We start from the raw sequence: 14504 nt of genomic DNA on the forward strand, positions 1-14504 counted from the left end.
GACTGAAACTTATTTGCACGCACTTCTCAGAATGCGCGAAATGCTAATTTCATTTCAAATATTCTAATGTAAAAAGGCTACTAGTATTTTTCTGTTCAATTTCATTTTTGAATACATTTCTTATCTATATCTGATTTTGAAAAACAACGAGCTGATTATCATGTGTCATTTTTTCTTATCAAACGCACACTTTGGAAGAACTCGTTTATATAACTGCAACTAAACATATACTCTTGAAAGGAACTTTTTAATTACAGAAATGTATATACTGAGAAACATGTTTAACTGCTTCAAAAACATTCATTTCATATTTTTTATCCGAGAACAACAGTAGCAGGAATGCCCTCTTGCAAAAGAAATCCGGCAAATGTGCTGTAATTTGCTCCAGCCATTGAAACATCAAGATCTATATTTTGAACGCAGACGTCATCTCCTTTAGTGAGTTGCAGAATAATTGTCTGGCTTGTAGTGTCATATCCGGCCTCACCACCACTTACATAGAGTCGACTTACTGGCTGACCATTCTTGTAGAACATGACATGCGCATTGGCATGATACAATGACATCAAAGTCACTGAAAACACATACGTACCGTCCAAAGGAGCAACGAAGTTTCCATTGTGACTGTTGTATGCACTACCAAGATTCGTTATGGCATTGTCGAAAACAAATGTTTGGTGGGCTCCAGCATGTGTTACGTGGTTAGTTATAGCGGCGAAGAAAGCGATTGGGTCCTCAGGATTTTGACGACGAATTCTTTTGTTAATCACGTCATCTAAAGAAAGATTTGTAAGAAACAATATAGCAACAATAAAGAAATACAGTTACGGTTATATGGCACTAAGGTTCACCTACAGTGTCAATACCGTTATTTGTAATTTAACGCATATATATTACATAGCACGACTGTTTAAACATAACTTCTATATTGATTATCAGTAAAATGACTCAAAACCTTCATTCAAATATAAAAGATCAAATATGAAAAAAATCAACCAGTTTGTTTGATGGTTAATCAATCAATAAATCAATCCAGAAATAAATAAATAAATAAATCAAATAATGATAAAATGTTAACAGCAAAACGAATAGCAATACAATTAATATTAACTGATAGTGTATTTCAGGAATTTCATAAAGTGCGTGATAAGATTATTTGTTGATTTAATACCTTTAATATTTCTAGAAGTTGTAGCTTTAATATTTGCGGCATCATTGTTATCATTTTCAAAGTTGAGCTCCTCCGTTTGAATTTTTCTTGCAAAGCATGTACAGCTTTTACGTTTGAGAAGACGTTCCAGATAAGTTGCACGTTGTCCTTGATCACGAAGTTGTTGGCCAAGTTGGTGAACCTCAGTTTGGAGCTCTTTTTCCCTTGTCTCCAAGTATTTCATGCGACCTAGTAGTGATTGTACAAGTTTATCATTCTCTTCCAGACGCTCAATTAGTTTAGCATTTATATCAGTAACAACGGAGCTTTGTCCTTGACTTTCTCCCATAATATTTGAAGCCAAACAAATGGCAAATATGTTGTAAAGAGTTATGTATATACCAATATCCATAATTATGCGTTAAACTATTCAACTACCTCTAAGTTTTACAACAAAAATAAGGATCAAAGTTAACATTTTTATAGATCTAGGTTATCACTTAAATAAGCCATAAATGGAATAAATGTTAAGATAATAAAATTGCCTATTCATGTTAAAAGTTTAAATGTAAAGTCATCACCATCTGAAATAAGCATTATATATATTTTACCAAGTTATGATTACTATGCAATACAAGCATATTTCTAAATTTGGTATGGAATAAAATGTACAAACAGGGCGAGAATGTTGCGGCATTGCCACAACAACAGTGTTTGAACATACAAAACTGCATCAAACCTGTTTTATTTAGCAAGACAAGAAGCGCCGCAATGCGACGAAAACCAGGTTTACAACGACCAAATTTTGATGTGACAGCAATCAATAGGTCAAAGTACACTGAAGTTAATGAGTAGAAGCTGAAAATTCTATTGTAAGCAAATGACCTTGAACTTGCTCCCAGATATCTAAGTAGCAATCCAAAGCTGCCACTCAGCAAGTTTATTGTCAAAAGGTCAAAGCAAACTCAAGTTATAACATGAAAACTAAACACATTAACCTTGATCACAGACACCTGGGTAGCAATCCCAAGCTGCCTCATTATATAAGCTACCCATTCATCAAGTTTGGTGTCAAAAGGCAAAATCAAACTCAAGTTATTTAGCGGAAACTGAATTTCTATTTTTAATAACAGTGACCTTGACCTTAATCACAGACACCTGGATAGCAATCCCAAGCTGCCTCTTGATATAAGCTATCCATACACCAAGTTTGGTGTCAATAGGCCAAAGCAAACTCGAGTTATTGAGATGAAACTGAATTTCTATTTTTAGTAACAGTGACCTTGACCTTGATAACAGACACCTGGGTAGCAATCCCAAGCTGCCTCTTGATATAAGCTATCCATACACCAATGTAGGTGTCAATAGGCCAAAGCAAACTCAAGTTATAGAGCGGAAACTGAATTTCTGTTTTTAGTAACAGTGACCTTGACCTTGATCACAGACACCTGGGTAGCAATCCCAAGCTGCCTCTTGATATAAGCTATCCATACACCAAGTTTGGTGTCAATAGGCTAACGCAAACTCAAGTTATTGAGCGGAAACTGAATTTCTATTTTTAGTAACAGTGACCTTGACCTTGATCACAGACACCTGGATAGCAATCCCATGCTGCCTCTTGATATAAGCTATCCATACACCAAGTTTGGTGTCAATAGGCCAAAGCAAACTCAAGTTATTGAGCGGAAACTGAATTTCTATTTTTAGTAACAGTGACCTTGACCTTGATCACAGACACCTGGGTAGCAATCCCAAGCTGCCTCTTGATATAAGCTATCCATACACCAAGTTTGGTGTCAATAGGCCAAAGCAAACTCAAGTTATTGAGCGAAAACTGAATTTCTATTATTAGTAACAGTGACCTTGACCTTGATCACAGACACCTGGGTAGCAATCCCAAGCTGCCTCTTGATATAAGCTATCCATACACCAAGTTTGGTGTCAATAGGTCAAAGCAAACTCAAATTATTGAGCGGAAACTGAATTTCTATTTTTAGTAACAGTGACCTTGACCTTGATCACAGACACCTGGGTAGCAATCCCAAGCTGCCTCTTGATATAAGCTATCCATACACCAAGTTTGATGTCAATAGGCCAAAGCAAACTAAAGTTATTGAGCGGAAACCAAAAGTTGACGCCCGCCCGCCCGCCGACTTCGGCATTACAATAACCCGGTTTTCGTTGAAAACCTGGTTAATAACAAACTATGGTGCTATTCTTTCTATTCTGTAATTAAGTGTATAAATGAATGAGTATTTCCCTTTTTGACGTCTTCTAACATGAAGCATTTTTCATTTTCCCTTGCATAGCAAAACTTTAACAGCAGTCACTATAGTAATCGATTTCGTTTGATAAGTAATAGAAAGAGCACCGAAACACGAGGTTATCTGATTTGTACGAGGGGGCGTAGCCCCCGAGTATTAATCAGATTACCGAGTGTTTTGGTGTTCTTTCTCTTTTGTATCATAGTCAAACATAAAAACACGTTCCCTGTTGTAACAATATGAAACCCCGGCAAAAATGAACCAATGAACGAACATCTGAATATGATATTTCTGTCGCTTTCCCTTTCTCTGCCGTCACAATATGTAAACCCCAGCAAAAATGAGCCAATCAATGGGCATGCTCTGGAGTGCGGGTAACTAATACCCGCACTCCAGTTAACGCACTGTTCATGTATATGTATACGATTTAACCCTGACACATTTTCAACAAAAAGGTCTCCAAACTATGATACAAGAGATTGTTTGATCACTTTAACTCTCCGTTTTCAGCGGTCATGGCTTCAGTAATGTGATAAGTAGACGCCACCACGTTATAGGCATTTGATTGTAAGGCAAAATATCTGGTTGTAGAGAAACTTCGTATTTTCTGGCCTACAATGTCATCTACTTATTTATTACGGATTGGTCCATGATTAAACTTTACAACACTGTACGGCAAATGGCGCTAGCCCAAAACTAGGTCGTCTTATGACCGCACGACATACATGTATACTCTAGTCCGCTAGAGAAAAATAAACTCGGACCCTACCGTTACCTACCAATTTATCAAATTTCAAAGCAAACTTAAACACGCGACAGTTTCGAGACATACCTTTACACCTTTAAGCGAATATACGGTGCAAAGAACGCCAAAATTTCTTCATTGTATAACACCTTTCTCATCTTGCATATTGGTGTCGGCCTGGTGAATGTTCGTACTCTTTGTTCTATAGTAAATCAGTCACGTTTGAGGCTTAATTCTGGATTCCACTGTTCTTGGTGAATTATATACTGTCTTCAACTTTAAACATCAACACTATCTAAGTCAAATGAGGCCAAAATATAATAGGTTAGCCATCTACTTTTTTCAGAAATCTTCATTCTGTTGTAACACAGTTTAAATTCACCACTTTAAAAACTCCTGGTGGGTGGTACATCTTTAATCCTTCCGCCAACAAATGAGTTTCTGGAGAATACACAAAAAACAACTTTTTAACTCATCATGTAACACACAAAAACTACACACATGCAATAAATACAATTTAATTATGACCAATCTAACTAGAGATGACTTAAATTGGGCCACTTCAAAATTTTAAAGAACTACTTTCTAGACTACAACGAGTTGGGTCTAATTCCGTAACGGGTTGAGACCATATTAAGACTGTTACACCTATGCTTAACAGCCCGTTTTACACCTTCGTGTAATGCATAGATCCCTGACCTGTGTAACTCTAATTATCAGATTTGTGGATATATAAATAATTTCACCACAACCTATTTCGTCGCCCTATTCTAAAAATGGTGTATCTACAATTTCCTCTTTTTTGGGAAAAAAGGGGTTAAAGGTTTAAGACGTTGTAACTTTTATTTAATAACTCCTAACAGTGTGGAATTCTGGATTGGTATTATAGATGTCAACATGTGATAAAAGCACTTTGTTATATACCTTTATAATTTGCAGTAACTGTAAAAATTAAAAAAAAAATTGGAGATAGACCAAAAATGTTTATTTTTAGATTAAAAAATTACTCTAAAAATGAGTTTGCAGAGGTATGACAAAGTAAGGCTAAAATTGTAAATACTTTTTGAGTTAGCATTTTTAAGAGTAATAATTTTACTATAGAATATTAGTAGATTTTTACATTCTAAAGAACATTTTCAGCCAGAGTGGTTGAACCGCTGACACTGAATCACTTTATCTTCGTAAATTACTATGTCAAAGTGTAAATTCATTCACGTGATCTCCAACGTGGGCCTTTCTCGATAATAACAATATAAAATTGTGCCATAAAAAAAGAAAAACAAACATTTTACAAAATTTTTAATCAATGAACTTGCTAAAACAAACTGACATATTTTGAACCATTATGAAAAATGAAATGATTGTAACCATCTCTAATATTGTGATTAAATGATACAGATATAAATTATATTATCATTTCATTTCATTTTATTGGCAAATCGGCAAATAAACATTACCTTTGGCCATTAACAGAGTATCATGAAAAATATGGCCAAAAGTTAAATAGTTACAAACATTACATCATACAATATATAACAAAAAAAGTACAAGAATGAAACTAATTAAGAAGCAGTTACATCTTCAAGAGACTGTTGCCTCAACTTAAATGCATTATGAACATAGTGAGCACATTTAAGAATAAGCTTTTTGTTATTAGTGGACAATATAGTCGAAAATGTTTGTATAGTAGGCCATGAAATGTTTCCTAAATATTTGGTTCTTATAACAGTATAAATTGGACAACATAAAAGGAAGTGGTATTCTGATTCAATAGAGTTATATATACATAGTTTACATTTGCGATCGTTTCTATCAATGTTAAAATGTTACCATTAATTCTTTTTTATTCACACAATTAAAGTCAATACCACATGCATTCAAAGTCTCAAGTATTGTTTGTGGTTTAATATCAACGTATGAAAAAATATCTGCTCAAGTTCTGAACAATCTTTCAAGATTGCAAAATCATCGTTTTCAAGATTTTACATCCAGTGAATTTTGCGATCTCCCATATTGGTTTTTGTCGCACAACGTAGATACTGGACATTCCATGAACAGGCTAAATCAAACCGAGCCGGCAACATTTTAGATCATGCCGTGTTGTGCTTTAAGAATTCTGCTATTATCTAATAAATATAATCATTGATGACCCGGAGAACACTGAAACTCGCATGCAAATTTAAAATCTATGTTTTGACAAGACAGTGGTATTCCGATCCCATTGGAATGTTAAATATCTATTTATTTTGTGAATATTTTAAGACTTGAAACAATGATTTATCTGAAACTGATGGCAAGTCAAAACTTCCCCACAGACTTGATGTTGTTGATATAAAATTCCATAGTTTTGTGGAAGTTCTGCTAACTGCAGTCACAAGTTCTAAGAGACAACATTTCTGTAAGGACAACGTCTGATAATGTAAGTAAGTCTGACCTGAAATGGACAAAATATTATCATAAACAATTAAACAACAACAATGTTCGATACTCCAAATAGTTCCAAATAGTTCATACGAATATCCGAATATAGTTATCCGAAACTATGTGATTGTGAAACTTTGAGAAATATATATAAAATAATGATAATACTATGAAACAAATACTAATACAAAATATAAATTCACTTATAAAACGTATAAAACCTAAAATATATTACTTACATGCTTCAGAAATCATTTTTTAACTGTTACTTTCCTAGTTAGCTGGCTGATTTAGATACGATTGTTGTTGTTATCACTGGAGTTAGAACAATTATATTGTCAGGCCCCTTCAGGTCACATGACATATATTTTTCAACTTGATTGGCTGGCACGAAATATTAGCCTAAAAGTGTTATATGTGTTGGAGATACGACGAAAAAAGGCTAACAGCAAAACTTTCCATTGGACATAGAACAAAATACAGACGCTATATCTACAAAAGTATGACGTAAATCTTCACAAGTTTTGTTTTGGAGATAGAACAAACTAATACTAAAATAAATGTGCAGTTATCTCATTTTTGGTAAAAATGGAGTTAGGACATTTTTAGAATAAGGCGACGATTTGTTACCAAAAGAGCATATGTCATTGTCAATGTGTGTGGTCACATCTATTGTTATATAAACAAAAATTCAGAGAAGGGATCTATCAATACGGTAGTGTGATGTAAATTATGTCATACCAGCATTGCCTTTTGTGTGCTTAAGACGTTACAAATAAAGTTATAAATTCATACGCTGCGATAATAAAGAAGTGCTAAAAGAAAATATTAGGTTTCGAAATTTCTTACAAAAATATCAATTTTGATATAATTATTATATGGAAGAATATAATCAAACATCACCTGCCGTCACTGGAAATATCTAGCTACTGGTGAGCAGAAACACGACAGAGCCTCGTTATCGACGTAAACAGTTTCCCTAGAGCTAGATAGTCTGTCTCTGGTGGCATCGCTGTAAGACCGTTTTAGCATTGCCATTACATCCTTCTTACCAAAATATAATTTTAATATATGTAATTAACAAAAAAAGGAATAAAACCCCGGCTGTCTTTGCAGACGGGAATATCTAGCTCTCGGGTTACAAGAGTCTGTCAATTTTGCTTTATGCATCGATACTAAAGTTGTGTAATTTTCTCGAAAATCATAACATGTAAATAATAATCTAATTTTGAAATATAATGGATATCATAAACAGACTCAACAATATGATGTAAATCTAAATATTTTTTTATATTGATTCAAGAATAATTTACATTATCCCGCTACTAATTCCCACAGACATTATAAGTGCCAGCAAAACTATGCAGTTTGTTTCAATTATAGTCATAATATAGTTGTCTGTTTGGTACGAGAGACTTATAAAACAACAAAAGTTCAATCGAGTTCGGTAGAAAAAATATATGTTTTAGGTTGTATTTTGCTCTAAATATAAGAACTAGTCTCAAGTTAAAATTTGAACAATCATTTTAAAGGCCAACATGCACACTTAGTAATCATATCAGCAAATAATTACGAAGTATTTGCGATCGTTTAATGACTTTGTGAATAACACAATACAGTTGCTGTAAAACTAAAACTAGATTTTTATGCTCAGACATCTTATTTTACTCTAAACAGAAAGTGATTGTCTTATTCGTTTTAGCACGATTGAATCAACAGTTTTATGATGAAATATTCTCATCATTTGAGAATTTATCTATTATGTACTCTAGGTTTATGAACTTCATTTTATTACTTTTAATTATGATCCCGCTAAAATTGTTAGCCTATATAACACTTGATTTGTTTAATCATATGTATTTCATTCTTTAAATGCTTTGTCGTGAATACAATAAATATATTTAATTTTTTGGTTTGGGTTTTACGTCGCACCTATATAGTAAAGGTCATATGGCGACTTTCCAGCTTTACTGGTAGAGGAAGATCTCAGGTACCCCATTGCGCATTGTTTCAGGCACAACGGGCATCTGAGTAGAACAACCGACGTTCCGTACGTAAGATAGCTGGATAGCTTTCTCATCACGTCATGAAACTATTAAACGTCCATTGCGAGATCCGAACCCACAGCGTTGAGGCGCAAGTGGTTTAAATTCAACGACCTTAACCAATCGGCAACGGTGACAAGCATAATATAAATTGATTATCCATATTGTATCTAAAGTATTAGATAATCATATCTGGCTTATCATTAAGAATTTCATTATTAACTTTATATTTTTGTAAACAACTTACACTATATATTTGTCTAAAATGAAAATGATAAAACTTAAAAACTTTCTTAAGGTTCCCGTTTTTTTTTTCAAAATAAGATTGCCGGGAAGTCAAAACATAATGTCACAGTCATATACTTATGGACAAGGATTAAATAAATAACTGCATTGAAAGAAGTTATAAAGTATAGTAATCTTTGATATTTCAAAAATTAAAATTAATTTTTTTCTAATATTACAATTTTTTCAGTTATAAATAATTCTGTTTGCTGGAAACTTGGTGCACAGATACCATATAATTCAGATCACGAGATTGATGAATAAATGCATTTAAAGAAATTATATCGGATAATGATTTAGTATTAAATTTGCTTTGAGAATGAAATGTGTTTTATTAGGAAACATTCATTTCAATAATAATGAGCAGTCACGTTAGAAATTATTTACAAAAAACAAGATTGTGATATATATTATGTTGTCTTTTCCCTTATACTCTTGTTTCTTTTACAGTGTTGGCTTCGTTGATTTTTCATGTAATATAAATTTCTGATGATTTCCTATTCTGCAATGATTGTACTTAAAACTGATTGTAACTATGCTTCTGTCTAGATAATATAAAAGTTATCAATTGAAATTGGCTCCTGTGACCTAGTTTTTGACCCGAGATGACCCATCTTCGAACTCGATCTGTATTTCATTGAGACAAACATTCTGACAAAGTTTTATGAGCCAATCAAAACGCCTCCGTGGTCGATGACTTCTAATCCAGTTACCTCTTTTGCGTGGGTTTGATCCTCGTGAGATGCTTTGGTAGTTTAGCGCGGAGGAAGGTAGTCTAGTACTTGTGTAACTCTCCAGGAACGATGGTTAGGAAACTACTCGCCTATATGACCGAAATACTGTTGGGAAAAGGCGTAAAATGAAACAAACAAACAAACAAACAAAACTGTGACTGCTAACAACACAGTTGTAGACACGCAAGACGACGGACATAGCCCCATCACTTTATCGTCAGGTGAGCAAAAAATAAAAACCCTTAAAACAATATTGTGCAGTCTCGTAACATTACAGTTTTCTTAGACATAAGACATAAGGCTTTAGTTATATTTTTATCATGGCATAAACAGTAACATTCCTTGAACTTGATAAATATATAGGGCAATAACAGAGCAATAACTCTGTGTTAAATAGTAATATCTGGAAATGCCAATGAGATGTATGCATACTGCATAACTAATCAAGGGCCATAAATCTGAGTTATAGTGTTTGACCGGAACAAGGCGACTATATGCACATCTCTTCGTATCCAATAAAGTTTCTTTGAATTCCAGCCAGTAGTTACAGAGAAGTAGCACGGAAACAATTATTGCTCTGGTTGTATACTGCATAACTTATCAAGGGCCATAACTCTGAGTTAAAATGTCTGACCCAAACAAGGCAATGTTATCCGCATCTTCTCTTGGTATTGAAGGTTCCCATAAAGTTTTGTTGAATTCCAGCCAGTAGTTGCAGAGAAGTAGCGCGGAAACGATTTTTGCTCTATATGCATACTGCATAACTAATCAAAGGCCATAACTCTGAGTTAAAGTGTCGGACCAGAACAAGCCGACGATATGCAAATCTCCTCTTAGTATTGAAGATTCCAATAAAGTTTCGTTGAATTCCAGCCAGTAGTAGCAGAGACGTAGCGCGGAAACGATGTTTACTCTATATGCATACTGCATAACTAATCAAGGGCCATAACTCTGAGTTAAAGGGTCTGACCGGAACAAGCTGACGATATGCGCATCTGCTCTTGATATTGATGATTCCCACAAAATTTCGTTGAATTCCAGCCAGTAGTTGCAGAGAACTAGTCCGGAAACGAAATTCGGACGGACGGAAGGACAACGCCAAAACAATATCACCCGATCTATCGGCGGGGGATAATAAGGCAATAATGATTGGTTCTTTCCACCAAGGGCACTTTTACAGTGAACATAGATCTAGAGATAGGTGATCCCTCGGAAGCACTAAAACCTTTCTCGCTTTGATTGAGTCTGCACATAAGGGATAATAAAAAAGTTCAACATCTCTTACGCCACAAAGCACCGGCTTGAGCGGTACTCAATTTTCAACATTTAAAAGTGCTGGAATCAATGATAAATATATAACAACACTGAAGTGAAAAAAATTATGATTAACAAGATCAACAAGGACAAGCGGTGTTCAAAATACGCAACCCCCACACGACCCAGCAACAAGAACCAGCGGCAATGAGCCCAGGCGGACCCCAAACAAAAACAGGACAAGGCACAAGACGGAGCACGGACAGGTCAATCACTAAAATGATAAATAATTTGTAACTAATAAGGAATTCAAAGAAAACAAATAAATGATTGAATAAAAGGCCCACAAAGTCAAAGGGCACAGGGGAAGACGGCAATATATCCTGATTCAAGAAGTACTGTAAAAAGGATGACATCTTGCATATATCGGATATACCAAAATATATTGTAAAAAAAGACTATAGATTGAATATTCATCAAGTATGGAGCGGTACTATGGATAGAGTTACTAGCAAAAAAAAAAACGTTGTTGTCACTTCAAGGCTTTTCATGGAATGTCACGGAAGTGTCATCACATTGAAGGTTCCATGTAAACCGCCGTATGAACACATCTGCGGATGTTTCTAAATTCAGAATTTTACCATTTCATGTTTAAATGTTGAATTCTGCTTAAGCCGGTGCTACGGGGCGTGGACGGTAGTTTGCACTTGACAGTACCGTCCATGAACAGGCTCAATCAAACCGAGCCTGCAACATTTTCTATTTTGCCGTGTTTGGCATTCTTAAGGGATTCTTTTTTTCTCTATTCGGTCAGAAACATTCAGTCAGTTTGTAAAAATGGAGATAATTTTACTATTGTGATCATCATAGCCGAAATGAAATGACTTGCCAAGAGAAACAGGCTATCTTATCAAAATCTGGATACAAAGTGATCCCTCGGAAGCAGTAATCACAACAAAATTACAAGAGAAGCAATAAAAATGCAGAAAACCTATCTTGTAAAGCATCTATCAGCAATAATGTAGGAAGAAAAATCTGTATTTTTTGGATCAACTCGTGTTGATTTCTGTTGTGACCAGTGATGTAGTGTCCAGCAATTTTGTTGGCTTTACAAATAAAACAGACGGTGAATTACATGGCAAATGAGAACACGAAAGTCAGAATAGAACAAATTGTAAATGAACATTTAAGTGTTTCTAGTATTAAAGAACGTTCTAAAAGGATCTATAAAAAGATTTATCTTGTGAAAATACTGGTTTTGAGGATTTGTCTTTTAGGTGAAACCATAAATTTGCCCTCAACTGTAGATGATGCACCTTGCAGTTTTGTAAAACAAAATATTGCCAAAAAACCCGAATTCTAACTGAGGATGATATGACTATCACATCGGTAAAACAAAATGCTAAACCCCAAATCTATGTTTAGGGCTCAATCAAACCGATCCTGCAACATTATTAATGTTGCTGTTTTTCACATTTTTTAGCGATTCTTCCTTATTTATTATGCTCCCCGAAAAATTTCGGGGGAGCATATAGTCGTCGGGTTGTCCGTCCGTCCGTCCGTACGTACGTCCCGAATTCGTGTCCGGCCCATAACTTTGTTATTTGAAGTCGGATTTTAAAATTATTTCACAGAAATGATCACCATATTGAGACGACGTGTCGCGCGCAACATTTGGGTCGCTACCTTGAAGGTCAAGGTCACAGCATGACCTTGCAGCAAAATCGTGTCCGGTCCATAACTTCATTATTTGAAGTCGGATTTTAAAAATATTTCACAGAAATGATCACCATATTGAGACGACGTGTCGCGCGCAACATTTGGGTCGCTACCTTGAAGGTCAAGGTCACAGCATGACCTTGCAGCAAAATCGTGTCCGGTCCATAACTTCATTATTTGAAGTCGGATTTTAAAAATATTTCACAGAAATGATCACCATATTAAGACAACGTGTCGCGCGCAACTTTTGGATCGCTACCTTGAAGGTCAAGGTCACAGCATGACCTTGCAGCAAAATCGTGTCCGGTCTATAACTTTGTTATTTGAAGTTGGATTTTAAAAATATTTCACAGAAATTATCACCATATTGAGACGACATGTCGCGCGCAACATTTGGGTCGCTACCTTGAAGGTCAAGGTCACAGCATGACCTTGCAGCAAAATCGTGTCCGGCCCATAACTTCCCTATTTGAAGTCAAATTTTTAAACTATTTCACAGAAATGATGACCATATTAAAATGGCGTGTCATGCGCAACATTTGGCTCGCTACCTTGAAGGTCAAGGTCACAGCATTACCTTGAAGCAAAATTGTGTCCGGCACATAACTTCATTATTTGAAGTCGGATTTTACAACTATTTCACAGAAATGATCACCACAATGAGACATTGTGTCGCGCGCAACATTTGGGTCGCTACCTTGAAGGTCAAGGTCACGGTATGACCTTGCAGCAAAATCGTGTCCGGCCCAAAACTTTGTTACTAGAAGTCGGATTTAACAACTATTTCACAGAGATGATCACCATATTGAATTGACGTGTCGCATGCAACATTTAGGTCACTACGTTGAAGGTCAAGGTCACAGCATGACCTTGCAGCAAAATAATGTCAGGCGCATAACTTTGTTATTTGAAATCGGATTTTACAACTATTTCACAAAAATGATCACCATATTTAGACAATGTGTCGTTCACAATATTTGGGTTGTTTTTACACTTTGAACTTTGTCTGTGACATAACTCTGACACAACAAGAGGTATACCTTCCTGTGTCCAAAACCTATTCGGGGAGCATCACCCGGTTCAACCGGCTCTTGTTTAGGTAATGATATTACAAAAAATGCTCAGAACTAAAATCTACCCGAAGATGATGACATTCATACTTAACACAATAATTAATATATTGGACAAAATAACACAAATAAAACACCCGGCGAAACTTTTTAAAAATGTCACACAATCAACAACAAAAGAAAATACAATGTAGTATGATGTAAATGCTCAAGAGGATTATAAAGGGAAGAAACTTCAAGGAAGAGGTTAAGAAGGGAAAGTTCATGGAAGAGATAAGTGGCTAAAAAAGAAACTCAGGCGGTCAATAAATTGCTAGAGCCAGGATACTGAAAAAGGGTTGTAAATTTGCTTGCAGATATAAATGTCATCAAAAAATAAATGAGTTACAGCGCCAGAAGATATTTTATGTATTTTGACACTTCGTGATATCAAAAATACATTTCTAGTTGGGTATGTGTAAATCCCAAGAAATCTAGAAACAAATTTTGTAAGGTCAACTTAAAGAAATTTATCCAGAAAATGGCAGTTTCAAATGTATGACTTGTTTGTAACTCTGTGTAAAATATTCTGTCTTGACACACTAGATATTAGTCATACAGTTGTTGATACAGCTTTAAGACAATGTTTTTTTAAGGAGAATAACACATTTGGTATACCATCAAAATGTACCAGTTGTATTTACAAGATTTATTTACCCTCTCCCTAAATGTGTACAGAATAATAATTCAGTGTGGGTAAGGATAGACTTGAAACAAGAGAGCCCTTGGGCACTGGGCCGCTTACTGGAGGCATGGGTGCATGCCTGTATTTAGAGTT

The 14504-nt window shown here is 35.1% G+C and overlaps 1 protein-coding gene across 1 annotated transcript; it reads right to left on the reverse strand.

Annotated features, from left to right (window-relative positions):
- Positions 1–257: 257 nt before the first annotated feature.
- LOC132718432 (uncharacterized) lies at positions 258–1621 on the reverse strand. Its single transcript, XM_060702132.1, has 2 exons — positions 1172–1621; positions 258–775 (listed from the first exon to the last, which is right to left on the reverse strand). The coding sequence occupies exons 1-2, from the start codon at positions 1560–1562 to the stop codon at positions 315–317; spliced, it is 852 nt and encodes a 283-aa protein (XP_060558115.1). The 5' UTR covers positions 1563–1621; the 3' UTR covers positions 258–314.
- Between the last annotated feature and the right edge of the window lie 12883 nt (positions 1622–14504).

The sequence above is a fragment of the Ruditapes philippinarum genome, unplaced genomic scaffold, assembly GCF_026571515.1.
Source record: "Ruditapes philippinarum isolate M1 unplaced genomic scaffold, ASM2657151v2 ctg8737_1_1_1_1, whole genome shotgun sequence".
Classification (NCBI taxonomy): domain Eukaryota; kingdom Metazoa; phylum Mollusca; class Bivalvia; order Venerida; family Veneridae; genus Ruditapes; species Ruditapes philippinarum.